General features: G+C 44.5%; 2 protein-coding genes across 3 annotated transcripts in view; both read left to right on the top strand.

Moving 5' to 3' along the window:
- Nucleotides 1–4,237, top strand: part of LOC114042862 (C-C motif chemokine 4-like) — a 7,911-nt gene extending 3,674 nt beyond the window's left edge. Inside the window, exons 2-4 of one of the 2 annotated variants that reach the window (XM_027861613.1) lie at nucleotides 2,456–2,640; nucleotides 3,250–3,364; nucleotides 3,816–4,237. In XM_027861613.1, coding sequence (XP_027717414.1) covers nucleotides 2,568–2,640; nucleotides 3,250–3,364; nucleotides 3,816–3,903 — 276 coding nt within the window. In that variant the 5' untranslated portion in view covers nucleotides 2,456–2,567 and the 3' untranslated portion in view covers nucleotides 3,904–4,237. Of the gene's footprint in view, nucleotides 1–2,312; nucleotides 2,641–3,249; nucleotides 3,365–3,815 lie in introns of those variants that run through there. The other variant, XM_027861612.1, reaches the window with a different exon arrangement.
- A 5,670-nt stretch (nucleotides 4,238–9,907) lies between these two features.
- LOC114042863 (C-C motif chemokine 4-like) lies at nucleotides 9,908–11,803 on the top strand. The gene is made up of 3 exons (XM_027861614.1): nucleotides 9,908–10,233; nucleotides 10,857–10,971; nucleotides 11,411–11,803. The coding sequence occupies exons 1-3, from the start codon at nucleotides 10,161–10,163 to the stop codon at nucleotides 11,496–11,498; spliced, it is 276 nt and encodes a 91-aa protein (XP_027717415.1). The 5' UTR covers nucleotides 9,908–10,160; the 3' UTR covers nucleotides 11,499–11,803.
- The last annotated feature ends 316 nt before the right edge of the window (nucleotides 11,804–12,119 follow it).

Genomic DNA, 12,119 nt, shown 5'->3' on the forward strand with positions numbered 1-12,119 from the left:
TTTCCTTTCCTTTCCTTTCCTTTCCTTTCCTTTCCTTTCCTTTCCTTGCCTTTCCTTTCCTTTCCTTGCCTTTCCTTCCCTTTCCTTTCCTTTCCTTTCCTTGCCTTCCCTTTCCTTCCCTTCCCTTCCCTTCCCTTTCCTTCCCTTCCCTTCCCTTCCCTTCGCTTCCCTTCCCTTTCCTTTCCTTTTCCTTTTCCTTTTCCTTTTCCTTTTCCTTTTCCTTTTCCTTTTCCTTTCCTTTCCATTAGATTTTTTCTTCATTCTACTGAATTCATTCTGAAATTGAAGCATATGAACATAATAGCAGGGTGTTTGGCAAACCCAAAGAAATCACCCTCTTCGGTCAGCATTCTGTATGTGACCAAATCTACTAGGAAAACTGGAAAGCAACTGGACAAAAATCAAGCTTAGACCAACATCTCATACCATATGCCGCAAGAAACTCCTTCTGTCATGGTAGGAGTTGGAAACTGAAAAATGAGCACAGGAAATGTGAGACTGGTCTTAAGGGCTCCATTCCATTTTCCAGTAAAATTTATTATGAAGAAAAGAGGAGGATGGATGGAGAGAGGAGAAATGTGTATGTAATGGGGTGACAAGGGTGCTGAGAGGGATGTGGTGAATTTGAGGTAGCAGTAGAGATAGATAAAACAAAGGTAAACCTAAATAAGAAAGAGAGTTATGTTGATCATTGATTTGAAGGAGGACTTAACACGACCTTCATGCAGCTTTGATATGATAATTGCCTAGATCTTAGGAGTACAGATTTGAAGCTAGGATGGCCCTTAGTTAATCTAGTTCAACACCATCATTTTGCAAGTAAAGAAAATTATCCCAGAGAGAAGTAACTTGTCCAAAGTTGTACCAACAGCCAGAGGCAGATCCTTGTTCTGGTCCCAGGTCTGCTGACTCTAGACCTTAATAGGAAAGTAATTTCTCAAACAAATTGCAGGAAAATTGAAGAAGATGGCTGTCCTGCTCCACTACTTCTGGACCTATTAAATAGTAAGATTATATTGATACACATCTCTATTTCTCCACTATATCTTGTTTTGCCTTCTTTAATATGAATTTCACTTCCATTGGATAAAAAAGGATGTGATGGTTGTGTTCAAAAAAGTGTCCCATAATTCTAGTTATTGTTTCATACCTACACTCCTCCCCAGAGAGTCTCAGGTTGCCTCCTCTCCCATGGGGGTCTGCCCTAGAATTTTGTCAAACCCTGCCTGATGTCAGAAGGCTTAAGGTTGAAACCTGAATCTGTCACTTCCTGGCTATTAAAATTTGGACAAGCCATTTAATAAAAACTGGCAATTATATGGCAACTATTCTAGAAGTGATCTAATTAGAGTGTTGGCTGAGGGCACTGGGAGGTTAAAGATCACAGAGCTAAGAAGTTTCAGAAATGAGACTTGAACCCAGGTCTTTCTGACTTCAAGACTAGGACTCTATCCACTCTATGTCAAATCTTATAAATAGATTAGAGATAAGAATACCAACCCTGAGTACTCCATACAGTTGTTGTAAAGATGATATGAAATAATCAATGTCAATATTTTTTGCATCTTTCAAGTGTTATACAAATGTAAGCTGTTGAAATCATCATATAAGAAAGAAGATGGGGCAGCTAGGTGGCACAGTGGATAGAGCACCAGCCCTGGAGTCAGAGGACCTGAGTTCAAATCCAGCCTCAGACACTCGACTGTAGCTGTGTGACCCTGGGCAAGTCACTTAACCTTGATTACTTCACCAAAAAAAAAAAAAGAAAAGAAAAAAGAAAAAGAAAAAGAAAAAAGAAAGAAAATGTAGGAATGGACAAAGACCAGGGTTCCTCATTTCACAACCACCATTTGTACAAAAATTGTCCTTAACCACCTTCGAAGGACCATAGGGAATTTCTTCACATGGACCATTCTCCGTGAGTATAAAGATGTGAAGTTCACAGGCCTGGAAGAATGTCCAGGATCTGTTTCTGACTACCAGTGTGACCTTGGAGAAGTCACTTGTCTCTGAGCCACAGTTTCTTTATTTGGAATCTGAGAGTGTTGGATTAGACCACTAAGGGCCCTTCTAGCTCTAAATCTGTAATGCCAAGGTCTAAGCAGTTAGGATATCAAAGTACTATGAAGGTCCCATTGAGTATTCCTTCATTTGGTCAACAATGTCAACACAACTCTCCTATAAATTTAGTTTTATGTATATTGCATCTGTCTCTGCTTCTATCTCAAATTCACCACTTCCCCCTTAGCACCCTTGTCACCTCACCACACACATTTTTCCCCTCTCTATCCTTCCTCCTTTTCACCCCATGATGAAACTGCACTGGGGAGGAGAAGCTTACTCCTTGACAGCAGTCTTACATTTCTTGTGTTCACTTTTCAGTTTCCACTTCCCACCCTGACATAAGCTGAACCCTGGAATTTCCACTCCTTTTATGTTTTTTCCATCTCTCCAGATACTCCCAGAAACCCCTATAAAAAGGGGTCCACTCATGAGACAGAGGCACAGACCTCCAGAGTGTCTTAGCTTGTTCTCTGCTTTTCCAAGCTTTCTCTCCTCTCAGGATCATGAAGGTCTCTGTGGCTGCCCTCTCCATGCTCGTGGTCATGGCCTTCAGCTCTCTGGCATCCTCTGCACCAAGTAAGTGAGCTGTCTGCTGCTCTCTGTGGCTATGTCCAAGCTCTGCTCAGAGGTTGGTTAGAACCCTCACAAGAGATGAGGCTAGTCTGATAAGAGGGATCTGTGAGGGTGGAGAGGGGCAGGAGCAGGAGCAGGGAGGATGTCTATACCTTTTGGACTTGAAGGCATTAAGCTGCCCTTGACAGTATATGCTGATTCAATGTCAGATGGAGACAGGACAAGAGAGTAGAAAGAGCACTAGATTGAGTTCTGTGTCTGGCTCAGTTCTCATTCTGGCTCTGCCACTAATTACCAAGTGATCTCCAGTAAGTGACTTCCTAAGCAAAGGCAGGAATTGGATGGGCAGATCTCTGACATCCCTTCGAGTTCCCACACTTCAGGTTGCCACAAATTATCCCCTGTGGGTATGGGAACAGCAGGTGTGATCCTCCTCCAGCCCAAATGAGAAGCACACCTGGTACTAGAGGGAAGCAGGGTAAGGGGGATAGGATGGATCACATCCCCAGTGTGCCTAGTACAGAGTATGTCCCTGGATTGACGTCAGCAGGTAAAGAGTGAAAGGTGTGAACATCAGACCTTACTAATCTCATGCCTCCTCTTTCTTTGCAGTGGGCTCTGACCCTCCCACCTCCTGCTGCTTCTCCTACGTCAGCCAACAGATCCAAAGAAAATTTGTGACAGATTATTATCAGACCAGCAGCCTGTGTTCCCAGCCAGCCGTGGTGTGAGTATCTACCCACTGAATCTCTTGAGGGGATCCAGGGAGAGAGAATGGCAAGGAGAAATGGGGCCATTTGGCAACTTGGTGAAGTGGATGAATCAGGCAACTCAGGGAAAATCCTGGTTACAAGGGAAAGAAGTCTCACAAGTGGTCCCTGGGTAAGGTTGGGTTCTCCAAAGAACATGATGAGAGATGCTCACCCAAGGGGGAGGGAGAAACAGAAGCAACAGGGATTATATAGCAAGATGAGGCTTCCTGAGATACTCCCCACTGGACAGGTCTCTAGAGAGAAGCAGAATGACTCAGTAGGGCCTGAGAGATATTGTTAGAGTGGAGGATTTTTCCTCATGGCCCTCTAGAGATATACAAGATGTGGTCAGTGCTGGACATAGAGGGAACACAGAGAAACATCTCTCCATTTGTGACCTTTCATCGTCTTCCTCTCTTTCCCTAGGTTTCAGACCAAAAGAGGCCGACAGGTGTGTGCCAACCCCAGTGATGCCTGGGTTCAGAGCTATGTGGAAGACCTGGAGCTGAACTGAGGGGCTCAGGGGCCTTGGACGATGACTCTTAAAGGGAAATGGACCAACCTGTGGAATTCCACAGTCAGATGCAATCTACCCAAGCTCCAGCCTGCTGGAGGTCTTTTCTCCCATTAGAAATGATTCTTATCTGTGAGATTTAATTTATGTAAATTATTTGGTGGCAGCTTTGGGTATTTGTTCTTGGTATTTGTACTTCTGGAAGACAACTTTTCCCCATGGGAAACTCTATTAGCAGCCTGGCCTCTCTTCCTTAAAGTCCTTTGGGTCCCCTGCTGCATTTCATGAATATCTGTAGCACAAAGATTTCAGAATAAAATATTTGGAAACCGTATCTTTTTGTTGTGGTTTCAATGTTCTTTGGGGAGGATGTATTTAGGAAACAGTGTTCTTCTCTTATCATATAAGATTGGTGTGACATCATTGGACAGCAAAAGTTCCATAAGAGCTCTGTGGGTTCAGAGAAATGCCATGTCACTTTTAGTCAGCAGATTAATGGGGATATCAAAAATTCCATCTTCTCCTGTGTCGAGATGCAAACTTCCAGAAATGGAGAGGAAATGTCCTTAGTGTTCTGACCTGATAAGACCACACAGGGAATCCTGTGGTCAGTATCCACAGTAAAAGAACATTTGGAAGTTGGAGAATATTTAGAAGAAGACGACCAACAATGTGAAGTGTCTAGAGTTACAACAGGATGATTTTAAGGAAGGAGGGATGGTCAGGGGGCAGAAGAGAAGAGCCACATCAGCCATGATTTCTGTTTCCGTGTATTGGCAGGTCTGTTCTTTGAAAGAGTTGAGATTTTGCCTCTGGGGCCAAGGATAGAACCAAGGGGAAGGGGTAGGATTTGTAAGGACCTAAATTTGGGCCTGACATTAGGAGAAACTTCTTAACAATTATAGCTGTCCAAACTGGAATGGACTGCATCAAGCTGTGGTGGGTTCCCTCTCCCATGGAGGTCTTTAAGCAGTGTGGCAAGGTGACCCTCCATAAAGGATATGAAAGTAGGGATTTTTTTTTCAATCATCTTTTGGAGTAGATGACTGTGTTTTTGTTGTTCAGTCATGTCCGACTCTTTATGACTACCTTTGGTGTTTTTTTGGCAGAGATACTGGAGTCATTTACCATTTCTTTCTCCATTTCATTTGAGAAGATGAGGAAACTGAGGCAAACAGAGTTAAGTGCCTTGCCCAGATTAACATGGCTAATAAGTGTCTGAGGCCAAGTTTGAACTCAGGAAGGTGAGTCTTCCTGACTCCAGAACCATCATTCTACCCACCAAAGCACATGTAAATTGCTGAAATGCATCCAATCCTCCTTGGCATTCTCACATGGCCTCTGGCAAGCATTAGTTGTGTGATGTTGGACAATGCATTCAAACTTTCCCTCCTGGGTATTCCTTAAGACTGGCCTGAGGCTGACATGAGATAAGAGGGGCAGCAGAACATGATTTAAGAGCTGGAAAGAGCTTTAGTAAAGGAAAGGCTGTTTATCATTTTTGTAGTTGTTTGTTAGCTCATGGTAGTTGTGGGTGAGTAGTGTCCCCGTTCTCCCTGTTCTACCAGTAGCACAGGGTTATTGGGCAGGAGAAATTCTTAGGGTGATTTGAAAGGGATTGGGAAGGAAAATGAGTTCTTGTTGAACTTCATGCCCTCTAAGGTTCCTTCCAGCTCCAAATCCTTGATTTCTAATCCAGAACTCCCATTCTTAGGGGGTTTGAAATCACCAAAGGACTCTTTTCTCTCAACATCCCACATGAAATAGGGAGAGGGAGCATTATTATCCCCACTTGCTGGATAAGCAAACTGAGGCTCTGAAAGATTAATTGATTTTCCCATGAGCATACAGCTACTAAATGTCCAAGGTAGGGTTCCAACACTGCTCTACTCTTTGAATACCAGCATATTGTCAACTCTACCAGGTTAGTCTGTAATGGTCCCCATGGGGAATGAGAGTGAATCAATCCTTTCCTGTCCATAAGAGTTGAGAGGCTCTCAAAATGGCCCCAGAAGCAAACAGAGAAGCCCAAAGACCTGCCTGTACTTTTCCTGCTCTCCTTTTATAATTCAATTTTATTTTTGTCAGTGGATATTTTACATCATTCATGTCTGAGTATCTCTTATGCTTATGCCTTTAAAGACAATTGTTAAAATGAAGTATATCTTCAAAAAGACAGAGAATAAAAGGTAGAATGCTACAGTAAAGGGAAAAGTTCAGCAAAACTCAGGGAATTTAAAGGATTAGAGGAGGAAATGGTCAGTGTCTAGAAGACTTGACTTGCCCTGTGAGTGGGATCCTCATTTCTCTCTGAATTTTGAGGGGGAAAGCAATCTTCTTTTGATTCCTACTGATAAGAAAAAATGCTAAACTCCAGTCTGGTTTCCTTTTCCCTCTTCCTTCTTGAGGCAGGAGAGCGTAGTGAGACCCTCTTTCTTTGTCTCTTTCTTTCTTCTCCCAGTGCTCCAGTCTTGCAGTGGAAGTCTGACTGTGATGTTTCTATGGCTTTACTGTAGCATTGTACCTTTTATTCTCTGTCTTTTTGAGGACATACTCCTGTGGCATTCCTATTTTGGATTGCCATATTCTCTTGGATCTCTCTATGTCCAGTGTGACTCATTTTAGGTAGTAGGACACTGAGGAAGAAAAAGGGAGAGTGACTTATGATTCTCAGCTCAGGGAGGAAGAGGAAGCCTTGGGAGCAGGGAAGAGCTCTTTATTAAGGCAAGATTAGGCTCTGCAAACCCAACCACTGACCATGAGGAAGTGATATCCAAACCTACGTCAGAATGTCTCCCAAGCTACCATGACCCTCACGCCTTATTAATTTCTTCTTTTTTATTATGAACATCAAAATATTCACAAATATTAATATCTCAATATGCAAAGAAGAACAGAAAAGAGGTTATATGAACCTCTGAATTTCTACTGAATAGAGTTTGGTGGTTTTAGGTATATGGTAACTTTGTCACAGTGGGAAATGGTTTCCTTTAATTGCTTGTTTTCCCTTCTAGAATCCCCCCCTCAATTTTTCATTATCACCCTTTCCTTCATTTTTCCCATTTTTCCCTTGCTGTGAGTTGCCCCAAAGCCATCCTCCTACATAACAGATTGTGTATAAGGAAACAAAGCAAAAATGTTGGCCAGAGTTGAAAATGTCTGTTTCATTTGGTATCTCGAGTGTACAGCCTCCCCATCAAAAGGTGGGAATCAGGCTTCATCTTTGGTCTTCTGCTGGAATGACCATTCATTGCACGGATCAGCATTCTGCAGTCATTCCAATTTGTTTTCATTGACAATATTTCAGTCATGCCATTAGCTCTTCTCCAGGTTCTGTTTACTTCCCTCACAAAGAGAAGTAAGTAAATGTGGCAGCAGAGTGTTTAGGAAACCCAAGGAAATCATCCACTTGGGTCAGCATTCTGTATGTGACCAAGACTACTAGAAACACTGGAAAGCAGCCAGAGAGAAATCAAGCTTAGACCAATATATCACACTATATACCCCAAGATGCTGCATGTGTCATGGTGGGAGTTGGAAACTGGAAAAGGAACCCAGGAAATGCAAGGCTCTGTCAAGGGCTGGGGTTTGGTTCCTCAAGGCAGTTTCATCATGGGAAAAAGAGGAGAGTGAATGGAGAGAGAAGAGATGTATGTGTAGTGGCATGACAAAGGTGCTGAGGGGGCTGTGATAAACTTGAGAGAGCAGCAGAGACTGAGGAACGAATGCTGAACTAAATAGGAAGGATAATTATGGTCACCATTGATTTGAAGGATTATTCAGCATGACCTTCATATTACTTTGATACTGTAGCTGCCTAGACCTTAGGACTGTAGATTGTGAAGGAGAAGAGCCATTAGCTGTCTTGTCCAACAGCACCTGTGGCCCAGAGAGAGGGGCCTTGTTGAGGTGATTCCAGAATTGAGAGGCAGATCCTGGATTCTTCTTAGGTTTGCTGATTCCAGACCTAGATATGAAAGTTGTATCTCAAACAAATTTTAGGAAAATTGAAGGAGTTGCCTGTCCTACTCTACCACTTTGGAACTCATTAAATAGTAACATTGTATTCACATCCATCTCCATCTTTCCCTCACATCTTCTTTTCTCTTTTTTAATATTAATTTAATTTCTGTGAGGGACTGTCTGATGTTGGCAGTTGCCAGTTGGGTGCTGTGGCAAGATTGGGGTAGATTCTGGGTATTTTTGGAAGTCAAGGCAGGGGCTGTGGTAGGCAGAGTTGTGGTGAACTGGGATGGGCTGGGTACGGAGAAGCCCTGAGGCAGTGGGCAGTGCTATGTGAGATAAGCTGGGTACAAGGAAGTAGCGGAGCTTGTGCTCCTGAGGCAAGGGGCGGTGCCACGTGGGAGTGGGACGGCAGAGGACTGAGTTCCCTTTGCTTAGTCCCCTCCCTATATGCAACGTCAACCCCAGATGCCTCCTGTGACTTTCCTGACTTCCTGGGTCCCTTTGTGTAGCACTGACCCCAGACTCCTCCTTCCCGTGTCCTTCCTGACTTCCTAGGTCACGTACTCTGTCTATGCACTAATCCCAGACGCCTCCTTCCTATATCCGGTCCTAGCCTCCTATGTCACTCCCTCTCCCTTGGTGTGCTAAATTCAGACAGCCCCTTCCGGTATCTGACCCTACAATCATTGGCTAGTAAGCGGGCTGGGGAGGAGGGGCTAGGTAGGTACTTAGGAATGAGCGTGGTCAGATCGCGCTCTCTCTTGGCTCCTGCTCTGTTGCTCTGGCCTTGCTGCTTGGGCTTGCTGTGATGGCTTGCTGTGATGGCCTCTGAATAAAGCTCTGGTGTTGGCGCCTCCCGATGGCTCGTCTCTGTGTGTTTATCCAGCTGAGGACCGAAGACTCGGAAGTGAGTATGACTCTGGTAGCCTGCTCCTTATAGGAGGAGAGGGTCGGCGCGGCCGACACAAGGTCGGCGCGGCTGGTACAAATTTCCATGGGATAACAAAGGATGTGACGGTATATATGATAATTGTATACTTAAAAATGTCATGGTATTCATACATTCTTCCCCAGAGAGTTTCAGGTTATTTCCTCTCTCATGGGGCTCTGCCCCAGAATGTTGTCAAACCCTGCCTGAAGTGAGAAGGCTTAAGGTTGAAACCTGAATCTGTCACTTCTTGGTTATTAAAATTTGGAAAAGCCATTAAAGAACACTGGTAATTGTATAATAACTGTTCTAGAAATGATCTGATTAGAGCGTTGGCCGGGGGCACTGGGTGGTCCAAGATTACAGAGCTAAGAAGTTTCAGAGATGGGACTTGAACCCAGGTCTTCCCGACTTCCAGCCTAGGATTCTATCTACTCTATGTCAAGTCTCATAAATAAACTAGAGATAAGAATACCAACCCTGCCAACTCCATCAGGTTGTTGTAAAGATGATATGAGATAATCAGCATTAAAATCTCTTATATCCTTAAAGTGATATAAATGTAAGGTGTTAAAATCATCACACAATAAAGCAGATGAAGGGATGGGCCAAGACCAGGAGGCCTCATTTCACAGCCCTGCTCATGGCCACCATTTGCACAAAACTTGTTGAGGAGAGCCCTTGAAGGAGCTGAGGTGTTTCCTCTGAATGGACCACTTTCTGTGAGTCTAAACATGTGAAATCAACAAACCTGAGGACATTTCCAGGATCTGCTTCTGACTACCAATGTAACCTTGGACAAGTCACTTCTATTTGGGCCACAATTTCTTTACTGGAAAATGAGAGTGTTTGACTAAACCATCTAGGACTCCTTTACCTCTCGATCTATAATCCTAAGATCTAGCCAGTTATGATATCAAAGCAGTATGAAGACCATGTTGTTTACTTCTTCATATCAATGATCAATAAAACTCTCTTCTTTGTATTTGCCTATGTTTCCTCTGTCTCAGCTTCTGCTCAGGTTCGCCACTTCCCCCTTAGTACCCTTGCCACCTCACCACATGTACATTTCTCATCTCTCCATCTTCCCTCCTCTTTCCCCCATGATGAAGCTACACCGGAGGAGAAAACCTCAGTTCTTGACACTAGGCTTACATTTCCTGGGTTCCCTTTTTAGTTTCTATCTCCTACCATGACATCAGCTCTCCACAGGAAATTCCACTCCTTTTAGGTTCCTTCTTTCCCTCTGGGTCCTCCCGGAAACCCCTATAAAAAGAGGGCCCACACCTGAGACAGAGGCACAGACCTGCAGAGTCTCCCAGCTAGTGCTCTGCTCCTCCAAGCCTTCTCTCCTCTCCAGACCATGAAGGTCTCTGTGGTTGCCTTCTCCATGCTCATGGTCATGGCTTTCAGCTCTCTGGCATCCTCTGCACCAAGTAAGTGCTCCTTCTCTTTCCCTCTGTGGCTGTATCTAGGCTGTGGTTATAAGCTGGATAGAACCCTGACAGGAGATGAGGCTAGATACATAGTTATTTGTGAGTGTGGGGTGGGGAAGGACTAAAAGGGAGAGGCAGGAGCAGAAGCGGAGAGGATGTCTATACCTTTTGAACCTGAAGGCATCAAAATGCCCTTTGCAATACATAAGGGTCAAATGTACAATGGAGACAGGACAAGAGAGCAGAAAGCACACAGGACTGGATTCTGTGTCTGGCTAAGTTCTCCTGGCTCTGCCACTAATTACCCAAGTGATCTCCAGCAAGTGGCTTCTTCAGCAAAGGCAGGAATTGGGTGGGCAGATCTCTGACATCCCTTCTAGCTCCCACACTTTAATTTTCCTCAAAATATCTCCTATGGAGACAGGAACAGCAGGCCTGTTCCTCCTCCAGGAACAATGAGAATCACACCTGGTACTGGAGGGAAGCAGGGTTAGGGAGAGAGAAGCCATCTCGTCGCCAGTGTGCCTAATCCTGAGTTTGTCCACGGGTTTGCATCAGCAGCTGAGGAAGGTAAGGTGTGAACATAAGACATTACTAATCTCATGCCTCCTCTTTCTTTGCAGTGGGCTCTGACCCTCCCACCTCCTGCTGCTTTTCCTATGTGAACCAACAGATCCAAAGAAAATTTGTGACAGACTATTATGAGACCAGCAGCCTGTGTTCCCAGCCAGCTGTGGTGTGAGTATCTACCCACTGAATCTCTTGAGGGGATAGAGGGAGAGAGAATGGCAAGGAGAAATGGGGCCATTTGGCAACTTGGTGAAGTGGATGAATCAGGCAACTCAGGGGAAATCCTGGTTACAAGGGAAAGAAGCCCCACAAGTGGTCCCTGTTGGGTTCTCCAAGGAACATGATGAGAGATGCTCACTCAAGGGGGAGGGAGAAACAGAAGCAACAGGGATTATATAGCAAGATGAGGCTTCCTGAGATACTCCCCACTGGACAGGACTCTAGAGAGAAGCTGAATATTCATAAGGGCCTGAGAGATATTGCTAGAAGATTTTTCCTCAGGACCCTGCAGAGATGTGCAGGAATTGGTCAGTACTGGACATGGGGGGAGCACAGAGAACCATCTCTCCATCTGTGACCTCTCCTCTCTTCTCCTTTCCCTCTCCAGGTTTCAGACCAAAAGAGGCCGACAGGTGTGTGCCAACCCCAGTGATGCCTGGGTTCAGAGCTATGTGGAAGACCTGGAGCTGAACTGAGGGGCTCAGTGGCCTTGGACGATGACTCTTAAAGGGAAATGGACCAACCTGTGGAATTCCACAGTCAGATGCAATCTCCCCAAGCTCCAGCCTGCTGGAGATCCTTTCCCCCATTAGAAATGATTCTTATCTGTGAGATTTAATTTATGTAAATTATTTGGTGGCAGCTTTGGGTATGTGTTCTTGGTATTTGTACTTCTGGAAGACAACTGTTCCCCATGGGAACTCTATTAGCAGCCTGGCTTCTCTTGCTTACAGTCCTTTGGGTCCCCTGCTGCATTCCATGAATATCTGTAGCACAAAGATTTCCGAATAAAATGTTTGGAAACCATATCTTTTAGCTGTAGTTTCAATGTTCTTTGGGGATGAGGGGTTCAGGAGAGGGAGTTCTTCTCTTATCACACAAATTGGTGTGGCATCATTGGACAGCAAAGGTTCTGTAACAGCTGTGTGGATTCAGTGGGTTGCCATCTCGCTTTGAGTCAGCAGGTCAATGGGGATTCCAAAAATCCCATCTTCTCCTGTGTTGAGAAGCAAACTTCCAGGAATAGAGAGGCAGTATTCCTACTCTTCTTACCTGATGAGACCACGAGTGAGTTTTGCGGTCAGTATCCACAATGT

This window comes from Vombatus ursinus, unplaced genomic scaffold (assembly GCF_900497805.2).
Source record: "Vombatus ursinus unplaced genomic scaffold, bare-nosed wombat genome assembly UNPS02014768.1, whole genome shotgun sequence".
Lineage (NCBI taxonomy): Eukaryota > Metazoa > Chordata > Mammalia > Diprotodontia > Vombatidae > Vombatus > Vombatus ursinus.

Excerpts from the sequence above, each read along its gene's own strand:
- LOC114042863 (XM_027861614.1), top strand. The coding sequence starts at position 10,161 with ATGAAGGTCTCTGTGGTTGCCTTCTCCATGCTCATGGTCATGGCTTTC. Across the intron at positions 10,234-10,856 it reads TCTGGCATCCTCTGCACCAA|TGGGCTCTGACCCTCCCACC; the intron begins GTAAGTGCTCCT and ends CTTTCTTTGCAG. Across the intron at positions 10,972-11,410 it reads TGTTCCCAGCCAGCTGTGGT|GTTTCAGACCAAAAGAGGCC; the intron begins GTGAGTATCTAC and ends TTCCCTCTCCAG.